Here is a 13,885-nt window from a genome sequence, read left to right as displayed (position 1 = left end):
GAGAGAGAGAGAGAGAGAGAGAGAGAGAGAGAGAGAGAGAGAGAGAGACCGAGCTGCGAACGCGATTGCCGGTCTCAGGGCGATGCGCGGCGCGAAGGTGACGAAGAGGAGGATTCAGGGATGGCGAGCCGGACGCCGCGACGCGCGCCTCCGCCGACGTTAACGAGATCACTAGGGCTGCCGCTGGTACCGCAAGAATTCGGAGCCGGTCAACTGAAAGCTGCCTCCCTCTCCTTCCCTCAGTCTCTCTCTCTCTCTCATCATCTTAGCCCCCTTAGTTCCCCCGATAGTCATCTACGGCTCCTCGAAGCTTATTAAATATTTGCACTGTACTTGTTTAGATTTACAAATGTTACATCTTGCCAAATGCGCCTATAAATGTGTCCACTTTAAACTAAATCGTTAGAAATTAACCCTTAATTCATACGATTGAGTCATTCGTGTTCCACGTATTTCTTTTCTTTGAAATACTTTAAGCAGCTGACTAAATAATCTCTCTCCTTTCTTTTTTTAAATGCATAACTTTACAAATGCATTCTAAAGATGTTAACCCTAATCAATATTCGCAGGTCCAGTGGATCAAGATATTTTCTGTAATTACAAAAATTGTGTGAAAAATTGTTTATGATAAATGTTTTCCACTTATATAATCATATCCTTCAGATACCGACCTAAAAAAAAAAGAATCGTTCAGTTAACTAATCACATTATTAATCAAAATATTAATTTAAAATACACCGGGTCTGCGGATATCAGTTAAGGAAATTTCGAAGCGAATATATTTAACCAATTAGGATTCAAGTATATATATATATATATATAAGAATTACTTAATAATTTTTGTATACTTGTAAAAGCAATGAAAATTAATCCGGGACGCGAACAACCTGTCATGTATAATAAAAGATCGAAAAATCATCGTGTGTATTAAGAGTTATTGACTAAATAAGCAAAAAAAAAAAAAAAAGATTTGTACTGGAGACAGTGCAATTTCTCTGAAACTTTGCGTTATTTCGCTACTTAGAACTATTCGATTCGCTTTATCGCTGGTCCCAGAATTGTTCTCACATATTGTAGCAGGTCCTTGCATTTCTGTTCCGTATTTGTATCTTCAGAACTACCCCAAATAATCAAACCGTCAGCGCCGAGGTTGGCGATCGTGTTAAATACGTTCTTCGTGTCTTTCTGTGCAAATAAATTTTCGATAAATCTTGACATCACACAATGTCTGATGCAAACGTTTCAACGAACTCAGAAGGACTTACCTCGCTTAAGAAAGTATGTCTGTTGTCTTGATATTTGAACCAATAATAGGGAAGAACTTGTTGTTTGGGCGAAATTTTGTCTGCTATACGTAGCGCCTCCGATACTCTACCCTTCACGAAGCCCACCCGATCTTCTCCTCTGATCTCTTGTCTCAAGTACACGGAAGACAAGTGCACGTCCTCGAGCGTGAAGAGCCAAGACATTCTACGGAAATTGTTGCTCGTGATTACCTCTGACATTGATCTGCTTCTTTATCGTTTCGTGTGATTAGATAACACGCCGGTAACGAAATTGCGGGTTGCTTTTTAACACTTTGATGTCCTCGACATTGACCTATTTCGGTAATAACCGTAATCTTAATACGTTGATCCTCAATCGTCTTGTGTCCGGGGTGATGTCACATTATCGTAAATCAGCCGCTGGATTAAACACTATACATACAGTCAGTTCCATAAAAGCCATATATACCGTTATTTCAAAAAGTTTGTGCATGAGAATTTAAAAAAAGAATTTTTTTTTAATACAATAGTTTATTTCAATAACATTTAATAGTCTATTTCATTATTTCCTAATATATCATCCAGTTGTCATTGTTCTTCGTTGTACTTGATTAAAATGTCTGATCATATTTTCAACTATGTAGTTTTTTAACGTAACTGATAGAAAGCGATCTTATATATATTTGCAGATTTGATAGTATAACTGCTTCGCATATTATTACAGCGTATCCTGTATAAATCGTAACAACGTTTATGTAAGAGAGATTCCTAAGATAATTTTAAGACAAAATTTATAATAGTTATAAATTATTATAGTAAGGCTATAATAATTTTTAAATCGCAAGCATTTAAAGTTAACGAATCATACTGCCTAAAGTTTGCGTATTCAGATATGATATGCTCGGTCCACAATCTTGCTTTAAGAGGCCTTAAGTCATAAGTTGAAAGAGATTAGTGACAATAATTTTTGTCTTTAAATTGTTTTTGCGCAGTCTTTAGGCTTTAACCATTAGACTTAAGTGAATTGAGCAAAGTCGGATTCTTACGGCCTAAAACTATAAGTTCTGTGGCCAATATATCGTCACTTACAACTTACAACTTACGGTTTATGGCCTCTTAAAGCACACACAAGGTAGACTTAACCGTATACATATGTACATAACATAACACAAAGAGATACGTTAAACCAAAAGCTCGAAAGTTAATTGTTGTCTCTTGATAATATTGAGATAAAGATAATATTGTTGTAAAGTATGAGAAGATAAAATTATTAATATTTCTAATTGTATTAATAATTATTATAACTTCAGCACTTTGATATTAGAATTTTTTGAAATTGTTTGAAATTGTTTGAAATATATTCTTTTGTTAATTTTAAAGAAACGTGTTGACTCTTACTTTGCCCGTCTACTTATTGTCATTTGGTTTATATAGAAAGAGTCCTTTGACTTAGTACTTATTAGAATTTTTATCTCTAAATGACATCAAAAATCTCCCCCTAAACATTGTTATGGGGCATCTTATATATACCCACACAGCACATACTTTCAAAGGATGTCCCAAAGATGTTCAGAGGATATTCTCAGGACGACTCTTGGATAAAATGTGCCGTGTGATAACGTTTTCCTTAAAGCTCTTTTTTCATAAAAGCTCAAATCTTTTTATTTAATTTTTTTTCAAATGATTGTACTGGCCAAGATTGTGATGCCATTTTCGAGTTTCCAGGCGGTTCAAATAGTTGTCAAGATATATGAACAACAATAGGGTTTGGATGGCATATATTAAGCAATAACAAAATAGGTCGTTAAATGTATTTTAAAATAGTATATACTTTTTTAAAATTCTAATAAATTAAATTTTCTTAGATAGGGTGTATAAGCTGTTGTGGGGCAGACTGTAAATTCTTTCACCTGGCGGTGAAGCGATAACACGAGCCTGATGTCAAGCTGCGAGGATCGCGAGATCATCTCGAGATTAGTACGTTCCGTGTAAAATTTAACGTAATGACGCGCTTACATATATGCTACTAAATTATACGCACGCTATCGGATGTTGAATTATTGATTTTCGTTGATACATATATGTACTCACTCGTTGTTTTCCGCTATAGTCTGACGATTGCAATGTGCAGTAGGTTGGCCAGGGGTCTGATTAAAGCAATACGGATAACCGTAATAACCCCATTTGGCTTTAGGTCGAAGCTTCTTTGCCATATTCAGTGTCTCCTCCATAAATATTCTGGCGTATTTTTCGAAGCGACGCTTCGCTTCCTTTTTGACGGCGCTCTCGCTCGAAAAGGGATGTCTCTTACGTTCTAGCTTTATAGACAGAGTTTTGTAGGGCTCGAGAGAGGCCCAATTTTGTCGGAAGATAGGTCGCCAGCTCTCAAAGTCTATCACGCCAATACCGCTAAACGACCCGTTTGGGATTTGTTTAATCAAATGCTTCTGGAACATCTCGAGGTGTTTTTTCAGATCACCTTCTTGAGGAACACCGCCGTTTCTTACGTTTATCACAGCCCCTGAAAATACAAAGATTAATTACACTGGTAATCGAAACAACGTCGAAATTCTAAAAATGTTCAAAAAGCCAGAATCGCAAAATTAATATTAATAAAAGAAATTTTCATATCTGGAAGATACCAAGGAAGAACGACAAATTACTTGAAAACTGATAAAACTAAAAATACTCAATTGTATCGTATATCTAACAGATATGCAAGAAGGTCGATAAATTAAACAAAGTATTTTAAATATATTTGCTCAAGCTTATAAATAGATATCTAAAAAATTATTAAAAAATGCTTTTCTACAGATACCCAGCAAACATCAGCTAACAGTAAAATAATTGTTAGTTTTAATTTCCTACTCAATAATATATAATAAAAACTGCAATATAACGTATATATAATTATATAATACGTAATAGTCACATTATTGCGTGGAAAATTATAATTGCGGCGGTTATATTACATAAAATTATAATTGCGGTCACGACTGTCGGAAAATCGAATATACACGCATGTGTACGCAGCACATATTTGGTCAGCTTGTATACATATAAGTGTACACACAGAGAGCACAGTGCACACGGCTTTTCTATGTTGGTAACACAGACAATAGCCATATACCTTTTAAACTGATGAACTTCTTTTGTCTATTGACTATTTACATTCGGGCATTTAAATGGAGTAGGATAAAAGCTTCGTTATTTTGTAATATATCGATAATCACATTAATTCAATTTTCGAACAGTTACAATAATTGCTCTCCAAGAAATTAACCAATTATTTAAAATTGTAAGGGCATATAGACATAAATATAATAGCAATTAGCAACAAAAATTAGCAATACGGAATAATATTTTGTGTGGAGAGAAGACGAGCTCCAAAATCACTGGAATAAATCGCTGAGTTATAATAGTTGTACCGAGATTTTTATATTATTAGGAATCGCTCCCAACATACATTGCCAAATAATTAACAACTATGTTTACTGGATATTTTTGAATAATTTTATTTAGTGATATATAAAATGCATAAAATGCACTTTTAACTCACCAGTTTTATCGGTCAATAACGCCGGAAACATTCCGGGATCATAAAGGATTGCGATTTCTTCACCGCGAAACTGATCCATCGTATTTTGATGAATTCCAAAATCCTTGAGATCATCGAATATCACGTTGTACTGATTACACATAAAGCTGGGCACGTTCCAATAAACGTCAAACTGCCGCGAGTTGCTTGCCTGGGGGGTCGTTGTGCCCCAGCTGGACAGAAACACGAGGTGATTCGTATGCGTGGACAATGACACCCGTTAGATAAGATATTTTCGGTCTACCGGATCCTTTCGGACGCCTTGTGTTTATAATAGGATCTCTAAAATTGGATTAGCAACCCTCATACTAATAACTATGTAGCAATGTATTTAGTCTAAGAAGACGTGACAGAACATTTAAAAATATATTTGTAATACAAGTCAATTTAAAAAAATATAAGTGTATTTTAGTTTTACTTATTTTCAAGCAATTTGCCGTCCTTCTTTGATATCTGCCTCTCCAGATGTAAATTTTTTTACAAGTTTTTAAGTATCTCACGATTCTATCTGACAGATACCAAAGGACTACAAATTACTTAAAAACTGATAAAACTAAAGTACATTCAATTATATGCATATATAATAGATACGCGAGAAGGTCGATAAATTATTTAAAAATTAAAAATAAATTAAAATTAAATTGTTTTTAAACGAATTTTTTCAAAGGATTAAAAAATATGTAACGTCTTTTGAGATACCCGAGAAAAGTGGCGGCTGCGACGGACGCGGAGGCAAGGATCAGAGAATATCGAAGTAGCATCGTGATAGCCCAATCCAAGTTTGGAGTAGAATACAAACTTCGACAAAGCCTCTCGTTGGTTAATTACGAACTACGTTCAAACGTCTCGGAAGTTTAGCGGTATCGAGGCGCCACTAATAATTGGTGAGATGGTGCCAAACAATTGGGACTTTTCCGAGAAGAGGGTTTCTTTCACAGTGATCGGACGTTTACGTTGTTAGTACACTAAGCATGCGACTGAATTCCGCTCGATTTCAGACCAGTATTTATTTCACATCGTGTCTCTCGTGTCTTCCCCACCTACTCCTGTTCGTCCACGCCTCGTAGTGTTATCTGGCTCCGGGTATTGTTCGATGATTCGACGTTTCCGCTTTTTGCACGTATCCCTCTTCTCATTTTTTTTCTCTTTTCTTACTTATTATTATGCCGCAGTATAAAGGGCACGTGTGCGCCCGCGAGTAAATATATTGCGCCCGATGAGCATCTATCGACATTACCATTAACGACCTGAGATCGATACAAGCGTGTCTGGTCAGGAACTTTCTGGATGATGTAACACGATGCATTCTCTCTCGTGAAAGAAACATTGTCTTTCTCTTTATTTCCATGATGAAAAACTTTCCGTCACTTTAAAGCGATCAGAGTTAACAAGTAGTTAATAAGATCATGACCACCTCATACAAGAGAAATTTCTTCGAGGTTCTTGCAGTCGCAAGAAATATTTTAGTAAGAGTAATTGGTAATGAAAAAAGTGTAATTTCAATAAATGATATGCGCTAAGAGATATATTTTTGCAATTATTTACTGTTGTGATATAAATATTTGACATACTATAAAATATCGTATTTTTGTTATTATCAAAAACAATTCATATACTGCAGAAATTTTAATGAAAAATATGACTTTGGTAAAACATACTTCTTTTTTATTTTATGTCGTAAATTTTTTTTTTATATTTGCAGCATTAAAAATCATAAATAAAAATGTAACACACATAAAAATTGCAAGATTTGATTAATAAATTATTCAATTCATAAATATTGGTATATATAAAACGTTACACCACATTCAAATGTTATAATATTATTTTGCATATAAATATTACTTTTTTAGGGTAAGAAAAATTAATGAAGGTATGGACAATTTTGTTAGACCACATTATTGGCTTCCTTGTAAGAAAACCACGTCACGTTCGCAAGTATTACAGCAAGCCCCTATTTATTGTATCCCTGACTCAGTTTTTCTGACCGTCGTTTAGCCCCGTTGCATTAACTATGGGCCGACATACGTTCACATCAGTTTCACTAGGAATTTAAATATATTTAGATGTAAATTTCGCGCTGCTAGAAAAAAGCGGCTTTAAACATGTAGTAGTTATGCTCAGCCCATATCTGCCGATCGTCAGCGATATCGTCCGATCAACTGTTTGTATGTATAATGTTCGTTCAAGGTAGAACGCCATTCGCGTCCTCCTGTCTGCTCAACGTCATTGATCGATCGTTTGTACATACGACGGGTCTGTAAACTTATCGAAGGACCGTCGTTACTCGGACGTCGCCTCCCTATCTAAAAACGAAATGTAAATTTTAACCGGTTAATCGCTACGGGTACATCGCCAGGTTTTCTCTGTTATCTTCAAAAAGACCTTGCTCGTCGACCATGCGCTAGGCATACGTTGGTTTACTCACGATGTTCACGATAATGATAAAAAAGATATATTGTTGCGCGATCTTTGTGGTTGCCTTGAGGGTACAACATATGGAAGAATTCAATTTTTTATCAAGTATTTTCTATTGCCATATAAACAGAAAATTTATAGATAAGTATTTATATGACGTAATTATTCCGCGCGAATTCATATAATTTATGTAAACATCACTGCGAAATAAAACTCGGTGCTTTCGGAATTGCACCGTACAATTTTCTGAAAAAGCATTCATGTGTATATAAACACAAATAAGAGAGAAGAAAGAAACATTTTTAGTCAAAGCAAGATCTTAGTGCTTAGTGTAATATTAATATGTGAATATACAAATATAATTATCGTTCTACGATCTATAGACTGCGTCGATTCGATTTGTTGAACTTGAAACACAATCATAAATTTAAATATGTAATAAGCTTTTTAACTTGCTTTCTTACTCTGAAATAAAAAAACTTTTTTTATTTCTAATAGCATTTTTCATCATAGTCTGTTTGAATCAATCGGAAATCGATTAATCCACAAGTGTTACTGTAAATTCGTCCAATCAGAAATCTAAAGTAGAGCATGTAACATCATTAATTGACCTCGGATCGATTCAAACCCACTGGAGTAAAAAACGATGTAATTGTAGATATATAAATTTTTCTTTTTATCGGAGCTATTAATTTCTTAAAATGGGATTAAAAGAAAAAATAAAAGAATGTACTTAACATTGCAATCAAAGGTTTTTCTTGTTGATATTACACAAGGCTGGATTCTTTACACATGTTTCGTACATCTAATCAAAGCTAGAAACGAATCTTGGATTATATAATCGTGAATTTTACAGCCGTTGCATAAGTTAATAATTACATGAGTAACGTTATTCAGAATATAAATAGTACTTATATAAATATGGACGGGTATGAAGTTAATGAGGGCAAAATTAGAAATAGCAAGAAAAAGTAAAAATCAATTATTTTCAATAAATGTCATTTTATTTTTAACTTGTCTGTCACTCATACTTCGGCATACGTTGTCTAATTAGCCGAGGTGTAAAGGAAAAAACGGATAAAGAGTTATCTGGCGTCTAAAGGCTTACATGATTGAAAATCGAAAATTCTCGAATGATGCGGGATGGCTTCCCGCATAATTGCTATTAATTGCATAATGCTTATCTACATTTGCTCGAGTTACGCAGATACGTATATACACGTGCGCTGTACAATGCTGCACAATTTTCATTATATCTCGATCGTATATAATTCAATCTAGAGTCTTCAAAGGCGCCAATGACAAAACCAAGAGCGATTTTCGAGGAATTGAGTTATTCATTTGAGTGACGATTCTACAAGAAATCTCAAATTCCCTTTGACCGTCGCAATTACGTTTATATATTCCTATTGGTAAGAAAGATTAAGGTTGTTCTTATCCATGTTTAACAACGCTGTCTTTATTGCGTTGCTATATATCCTCTGTTTCGCTCATACTTAATCGCTATTTTTTAATCTCTTGTACGAGATCACACATGCAAAAGATGTCCTCTCTCTCTCTCTAAACAGCGATTTTTTTTTAACTAGAAGTCTACTGGAGAACAAGACCAATCTTGCCAGGTGTCATGCTGGGGCAACGCCAATTGTACAGATAGTATTGAAGATTGCCATCGCCAATCCCGAATTTGAGAGGTTCTAAGAATTCCTTGTTGTCCATGAGATCCAATGCGTTGAATACATCAAAACCCAACTGCAAACGAAGAACTCGTGTTACGTTTGATTCTTGTTTGAAAAGTGTGGTAAATGTAAGAAATAAACTTACGTCACGCGCTGATATTAAGGCATCCATCATTAGTTCGAGCCATGGTGTTGTGGTAGACACATTGTAGAAACTATACGCAGCCTTAAGGGTCTTGTGCGTTTGATGATGCATAATGGAACTCGGCAATGTATAATAGCTCACCATATCGGTGATTTTTCCTTCCTTCTCCACGACGAAACTGTTAATAATGCCAACTTGCGGCAGAAACCAATGTTCGAACTCTTCGACTGAGAATACTGGAGCGAGATCGAATTTTTCCAGATACTATAATACAAATATAAATATTAAAGATAAAGAATTACAAGTGAAAATTAAACCAACAAGAATAAATCTATTTTCGGTCAAAACAAATTTTGGTTCAATAATACTCAAATATGCAAATATGTTTCAAATCCAATTAATCAAATCAGTGTGCAGTAAGAATATATTTAAAAATTTGCATACAAGTTCTATTGTGAATTAAGATTCCAAAAATAGAATTCTTTCTCTTTTTGATATTAGAAATGGAGATTACGACAATCAAATGTGCCAAAAAATTCAGACTTTATACTTACTTCCGTCAATATCTTATGCGCTTGTGGTATATCTGTGGAAATCAATTTTCTGAATCCCGGTACTTTTGTATTCTCTGGCAGTTTATATAGCTTTAAAGTTCTCTGCATCGTCATGTTGCGAGTAAGATGGGAGAATTTGATGTCGATTAATTTCTTTGGATTTAATGATCGATGCCAGTACCTAAATACATACATGTCCATTAATTAATAGTTAGTCAAGCGAAATTCTCGTATATTTCTCTATACTGACCTGCATGTAGCGATAGGTTTTGGTAAAACGACTCCGGCAGTGTACACGGCCTGAAAGATGCCCTTTAGATTTACTCTCCTCGTAATTTCGCGTATCAATACAGGTGCTACTCTCTTCGATCTCAACTTTTTATGCACACATAGAAAATTAATTTCCACCATTTTCTGAGTACTAAAAACATTTTTAAAGCATTATGTTACGAAGTGAGCAATTATATAAGCGTATTATACCTACTGATTATAGACGCGTAAAGTGGCTGGAATAGCGGAAATAAAACCGACTAGACGTGCGCTCTTGCTCACTCGCACACCGCAATGCCATTCTTTGCACCAACCAGGAGGCTGCAGCGCCCATTTCAAAAAAATTGGAGGATAATCAAATCTGAACATAGCGTCGTCATCTTCAACATAATTCTCTGAGAGTAACGTATACAGTTCCGATAAAACCAGAGGATCATCTAAGTTCAAAGTATCCCATTGAAAATCAGCAGGTAGTGAATATGGCTCTGCTCTAACAGATGTCTTATCGGGCTCAATTGGTTCATTGCGTACAATTTTTTCATCTAGAATCAATAATATAAATTTAGAAAAAATAATATAAAATAAATAAATCTTTATGTGATTTAATAGCTCACCCATTTTTGGTACAGGCTGTGTACTCCAAAATTGATAAGACTTTTGCATTGCTTCCTCCTGAGTTTTGGCAGGTTTTTGTTGTATATTGAAGACTTCCATTGCCATTTGGATATCCTTTATAGAGATATTGCACGCGCTAGGCATTTCTTTCTCCTCCTTGTTATTGTTATGATTTTCACTGGCTGCGTGCGCCGCCTCTTTCTTTTTTTTCCGAGCTTCTCTCTTCTTGGAACTATGATAAAATAACAATAAGTTTATTAACATAATATAAGTAACTTGCAATGATAAACAGCTAAAGGATAGGTTTAATAATTTTAAACATTCAAGACTCAATTATGAGAGATATATAACAACAACAATATGACAACAATATAACATTTTAAAAAATATATAACAAATAACAAAAAATACATAAAAACATAGGAAATATATATTTAATACACACGTAAATAAACAAAATTAAATTTTGTGGTCTGTACTCGTATCTTACTTTTCTAGATAAATGCGCACATTTATTTCGGAGATTCTATAATATATGTAACGCAAACTATATTCTAAATGCGTACATCTATCGATAAAAATGAAATATAAATATCGACCATAAATTTCAAGTTTGTTTATTTGTACATACGTGTATAAAAGTAATAATTAAAAAAAACATAACGCTACAACTCTTTGGTGTATTGATTAGATATGCATCGTTGATGAAACAAATTACATCGCAATGACACGATTACAAGCCATTGACAGGAGAGAGTGACGTAGACCGAAGGAATCGTTTCGAAAAAAATCCAAATCATAATCGACTCAAGAAAGTACACGTTCCACGCCGAATCGCGATCGAAGAATTGCTTTTAAAAAAACTTAGGAGAATTACGCGGCGCGAACTGTACCACCGGGTATTCATCAAACGAATATAGGTTAAGACGGGGCGGTGAAGTGCGGAGCAAGCCTCGTTGTAATCGTGCCGCAAATAAATCCGCGATCCCTCGATGACGATGTTCATTCGCGACCGTACCTCTTATTTCGCGCATCTTTCTCGTGGGCTTCATCCTTCTTGGTTTCTCGCTCCGCGGCCTGACTCTTCTCCTCCATTTTAATATGGATTTTTGTCGCGCGGCGTACAGTGACGCTGCTGGAAAATGTATCCAGATGGAGCCGATGGAAGAACCAATTCCGCGCATGCGCGATGATTGCATTAGCAGGCGCGTTATTATCGCGTACGCTCCTTATTTTATAGACGTCATCTGTTCCCTGGTATTAAGGCTGCGTTCGGTTTCACGCATGATGCGCATGCTGCATTATTTATCCTTTTTATTCATCGAATATTAAACAAGGATAAATAATGCATCATGCACATCATGTGTGAAACGGAACGCAATCTAAACATATGAAGTTAGTTATTTATAATATTCGAAGAAAATTTAGAAAGTTCGAAAAGAATTATTTAATTAAGATATTTTGCATTCAAGAAGCACGTAAGTATTTATCGTGTTCCCATTCTTCTTGTTATAAGAAAAATTAATCAAGCTATGAATATCACCTAGTGAATTCACCTAGTGAAAATTTTTTTAGAACTTTTTATATAATTTTTTAGAATTTTTATGTAAATTTTAAATTTTTTTACAATTTCATAAAAATTTTGAGAAAAATTTTTACCAAAGCAAATTTCGCGTTTATATATTTTATATAACTTAGAGAATTCAAAAAAGAATGTAGTTGTAATTGTGTCATCAATTTAGAATTCATTTTCAGATACGAACAAAATTCTTTTTCTGGAAAATTCTGAAAAGAATTCTTTTTACATCTGAAAATAAATTTGAAATTGATGATATATGACTGCTGAGGTTTTTTTGTGCTATCTGGGAATATAAGTGACAATATCGTATATTCAACTGCATTTATTTAATTAATATTTATTTCTATCAAATGAATTTAACATTAATCTCGATTTAATCATTTTTTATCTAGATCTTTCTTTTCTAATTTTTAAAATTATAGAAAAAAATAAAAAGTGAGTTAAACAAAAATTAGTTAATCTACATTGATAGAATTGGACATAAAACATACAATTCAGTGAACATTACATTAAAATTGTTAGGTATATGCATACATATGTATATTGTATATTGCATATGTATTAGTTTGTGTTGGTAATGCAGTGTCCGCTATACTGCAGATCGGTTATGATGGTTACAATATACTCGATTCATCAAGTATGTACAAATAGTATATGAATTATCGCAATTTCTGTTTTATTCAAATTTACATTACAATTCATCTTGGTGTAATTCCAACATTCTCGCCGTGTAGTAACACATTAGCGAGCGTAGTCATTAATTATTTGCTATTAATTATATAGGTAATCATTTAGAATAACTCTCCCCGGCTCAAATCTTATTAAAATACATTTATTTGACGTATTTTCACTCAGAACGGAAGAATCTGGCAAAAAACACGGCGGTCAGCCTGAACGTTATTAAGCGAAGTATATAAACTTAAATTCCAAGTGTATTCAAATATCGCGCTGAGCGAAACTAATGCGAGTAACGAGCGACTCGCATACGCGCGTCATACTTCACACGGCTTCGCGGCTTCGCGCCGAGAATGGCCGATGCGAAATCGCTCCGCATTAAATATTCGCGATATTTGCTCTGCGAAAACGTTTTGTGTATAAGTCGATATCCAGATTGTCATGTAGGACATCGGACGTCATCGTGATGTGTTCGGGTGAGAGATAACCGTATTTTCAATTGTAAATCCATCTCGTTTCGATTCTCAGCAGCCGCACCAAATTGCAATCCTTTCTTATTATGGCAATCGAACTTACCAAACCGAGACGATCGCGTGATTTATGGCAATGCTCAGAAAAAAACAATGGAATCGAATATAGCATGGAGTCGAATATAGCAAAAGGATATGATTGATTGTTGCGGTGAACTTATTAAGGTAATACTTAGTGGCAGAAATCTCAGTATCTACCACAAACATTTGATTGTACCAAAAATTTGATTATTCTATTTTTGGTTAAGACAACAAAGAAGTTGAGATTGGTCACACATCAACAAAACTTTTTTCTCAGTGTATGATATCGAGATTTTACACCCGCATCTATTTTCTCATAGCAAAAAAAGTCACATTCATGTCACAATAGCAAATTTACAATAGTCACGACTAAGGCTGTTCCAAAATTTACTACCAGTGCTAAAAATGTACAGTACACGTAAACTGTAGATTTTCAGCGCTTATTCAGTGAATATTGGAACACAGCCTATATTGTGATCACTGTGAAGTGGTCAAAAAAGTCACAGTGACATATCTTAATTTATGTCATAGCAATATTG

At 34.5% G+C, this 13,885-nt stretch overlaps 2 protein-coding genes across 2 annotated transcripts; both read right to left on the bottom strand.

Moving 5' to 3' along the window:
* Positions 1-925: 925 nt before the first annotated feature.
* On the bottom strand, positions 926-5,816 carry LOC108753988 (hyaluronidase-like). The gene is made up of 5 exons (XM_018495983.1): positions 5,563-5,816; positions 4,825-5,036; positions 3,357-3,786; positions 1,266-1,470; positions 926-1,185 (listed from the first exon to the last, which is right to left on the bottom strand). Exons 1-5 carry the CDS (start codon positions 5,622-5,624, stop codon positions 1,027-1,029), a joined length of 1,068 nt encoding a protein of 355 aa, XP_018351485.1. The 5' UTR covers positions 5,625-5,816; the 3' UTR covers positions 926-1,026.
* Positions 5,817-8,039: 2,223 nt separating this feature from the next.
* Positions 8,040-11,636, bottom strand: LOC108753986 (glycylpeptide N-tetradecanoyltransferase 1). Its single transcript, XM_018495980.1, has 7 exons — positions 11,560-11,636; positions 10,541-10,773; positions 10,141-10,468; positions 9,907-10,077; positions 9,657-9,837; positions 9,103-9,366; positions 8,040-9,030 (listed from the first exon to the last, which is right to left on the bottom strand). The coding sequence occupies exons 1-7, from the start codon at positions 11,634-11,636 to the stop codon at positions 8,872-8,874; spliced, it is 1,413 nt and encodes a 470-aa protein (XP_018351482.1). The 3' UTR covers positions 8,040-8,871.
* Between the last annotated feature and the right edge of the window lie 2,249 nt (positions 11,637-13,885).

The sequence above is a fragment of the Trachymyrmex septentrionalis genome, unplaced genomic scaffold, assembly GCF_001594115.1.
Source record: "Trachymyrmex septentrionalis isolate Tsep2-gDNA-1 unplaced genomic scaffold, Tsep1.0 scaffold74, whole genome shotgun sequence".
NCBI lineage: Eukaryota > Metazoa > Arthropoda > Insecta > Hymenoptera > Formicidae > Trachymyrmex > Trachymyrmex septentrionalis.
This window is presented reverse-complemented; position numbering and strand designations above follow the sequence as displayed.

Coding starts and splice junctions, on each gene's coding strand:
- LOC108753988 (XM_018495983.1), bottom strand. CDS start 5,624: ATGCTACTTCGATATTCTCTGATCCTTGCCTCCGCGTCCGTCGCAGCC. Junction 3,787..4,824: donor GTTATTGACCGATAAAACTG/GTGAGTTAAAAG, acceptor TTGTATTTTCAG/GGGCTGTGATAAACGTAAGA. Junction 1,186..1,265: donor GACATACTTTCTTAAGCGAG/GTAAGTCCTTCT, acceptor TTATTTGCACAG/AAAGACACGAAGAACGTATT.
- LOC108753986 (XM_018495980.1), bottom strand. CDS start 11,636: ATGGAGGAGAAGAGTCAGGCCGCGGAGCGAGAAACCAAGAAGGATGAA. Junction 10,774..11,559: donor AAAGATGCGCGAAATAAGAG/GTACGGTCGCGA, acceptor ATTTTATCATAG/TTCCAAGAAGAGAGAAGCTC. Junction 10,078..10,140: donor ACTTTACGCGTCTATAATCA/GTAGGTATAATA, acceptor AAATGTTTTTAG/TACTCAGAAAATGGTGGAAA.